The sequence below is a fragment of the Papilio polytes genome, unplaced genomic scaffold (assembly GCF_000836215.1).
Source record: "Papilio polytes unplaced genomic scaffold, Ppol_1.0 DF824270.1, whole genome shotgun sequence".
NCBI lineage: Eukaryota > Metazoa > Arthropoda > Insecta > Lepidoptera > Papilionidae > Papilio > Papilio polytes.
Window position 1 is genome coordinate 733,147 of NW_013524934.1, and position 1,997 is coordinate 735,143.

At 35.8% G+C, this 1,997-nt stretch overlaps 1 protein-coding gene across 1 annotated transcript in view; it reads left to right on the forward strand.

Moving 5' to 3' along the window:
• The window catches only part of LOC106103662 (sugar transporter SWEET1-like), a 7,778-nt gene extending 5,849 nt beyond the window's left edge, over positions 1-1,929 (forward strand). The window contains exons 4-5 of the mRNA XM_013283478.1: positions 727-939; positions 1,575-1,929. Of these exons, the coding sequence (XP_013138932.1) occupies positions 727-939; positions 1,575-1,691 (330 nt within the window). The 3' untranslated portion in view covers positions 1,692-1,929. The remainder of the gene's footprint in view (positions 1-726; positions 940-1,574) is intronic.
• Positions 1,930-1,997: the final 68 nt, after the last annotated feature.

Here is a 1,997-nt window from a genome sequence, read left to right on the forward strand (position 1 = left end):
GGTCGAGGTATTACTGAGGGCGAGCCGGCCCTAACCCTAACTAAGCCGGCACTAAGGTGCGAAGAAGTTAAAGCGGGCTCTATCACTAGTAAATGTATAATACTTACGTTAATTCATTAATTTCCATAGAAGTTCTGGGTTATCTATACTAATGTAATAAAGCGTAAACACACTACTTCTTGGCGTAGGATGTCAGCAATCACAGCATATTTTTGAATAATTCTCTCTTTAAACCTTACACTTACGACACGCTTTAGGCTTTTGTTTTTACTGTATTAAACTTAGGAGGTAATTAAATGAAACAAAACCCTCATATGGGAAAGGGACATAGCGGTTTTCGCGGAACTTTCTGCCCCGCACAGACGCGTTGTGGAACGGTCTGTCCTCGGCGGTATTCCCAAACCAATACGACTTAGGGTCCTTCAAGAAGCGAGCCTATCATTTCCTCAAAGGCCGGAAACGCATCTGTAGTTCCTCTGGTGTTGCGGATGTCCATGGGCGTCGTTGACCACCTTGGTGTTCACGCCGCTCGTTTGCCCCCTTTTACTATAAAAAAAAGCTACCAACATTAAGGAAGCAAGGTTATTATGGTAATGGTGATTTTGACATTAGCATTTGAGAAATTGACAAAATTAGACAACAAAATATAGATTTTATAATTTCATGCCGATGAAGTCACACGGAGAAAGCCAGTTATTTGTAAATATTTTTTTATAAATTAACCGTAAAGCTGTCGGAACATCTATAAGAACATTATTGTTGTCTCTCTCTTGTTTAAAGAGAATGATAAAGATGGCAGTAATTTATTTTGTATTCCAGAGGGAAATAATAAGAAACAAGAGCACAGAGGGTCTGCCGTTCCCCATCATATTCTCCGGCGCCATTGTAACCTTCATGTGGCTGCTCTATGGCATCATCTTGAAGAACAAGTTCCTCGTTGTAAGTATTCACGCAGACAAAATCACAGACTAATTCTCGGTATTGGTATGCAATCTTAAATATTCTGCACATTTTGTTACAAGAGAGAGAAGGAACGAAGTATATGCACGTGGTGCGAAAGAGATATAATATCTAAAATAAATGGATAAAGTAAGGCGTATAAATAATTCAGATGTTTTGATATTATTAGCCACAAGTTTGTCTATAAAATGACTAAACCCGTATCTATGAACACATAAAGAAATAAAAAATTTTTACATGCGTTTTAAAAATGTTCAATTTTAACGTGTTAGATAACTTGATAAACGATAAGAGATGATTAATCGACTACTTAATGTTTATTTAAGGTGATTTGCATTTTCCTCTACAACATACCCACTGACCTTTATAAATAGACAGGCTATAACTGCGGGAGTTTAAATTGTCACCATGTTGGCTCTGATGGTTGCAGTTTATTATGCTGAAGCAGTTTTGAACTAATAGTGATAGACTTGTGTTGTGATTATTAACATCAAAAGGCATATAATCGGAAAAAACTATCCATTTATACAGATCAGTGGATATACTTATTATGATTAAAATGTCCCACTAATTATTGGCTAATGGTGTGTAGTTTAAAAGAGAATTTGTTCCAGATTCAAAATGTAGTCGCTGTAATTCTGTGCTCCATACAACTAGCACTGTTCGTCATATATCCATCCAAACCTGCCGCCAAAGAAAAGGTTAAGGCGAAGGCGAAGAAGGCTGATTAAAAGGTTAATTAGGATATAATATAATGTACAATAGCAACACTGGCCTGCAATTTACTACAAAATTGGAGGGAAATTCATAACCTCAAATGTCATTTCGTATGACAGTTCCTTATTACATGTTATTTTATTTAAAATCTATGCATCTTATGTTGTGAGTGTTTGTTTTAAGATTTATTATTGAAGTATTTAAATAGTTGATTTTTGAATAGTCGAAATGTAATTAACTTATTAAAACTTTCGTGAGACATTATACTATATTATTTATAACACGGCTAAAACTCACGTGGGAACTTTCGGTGTAGGCAC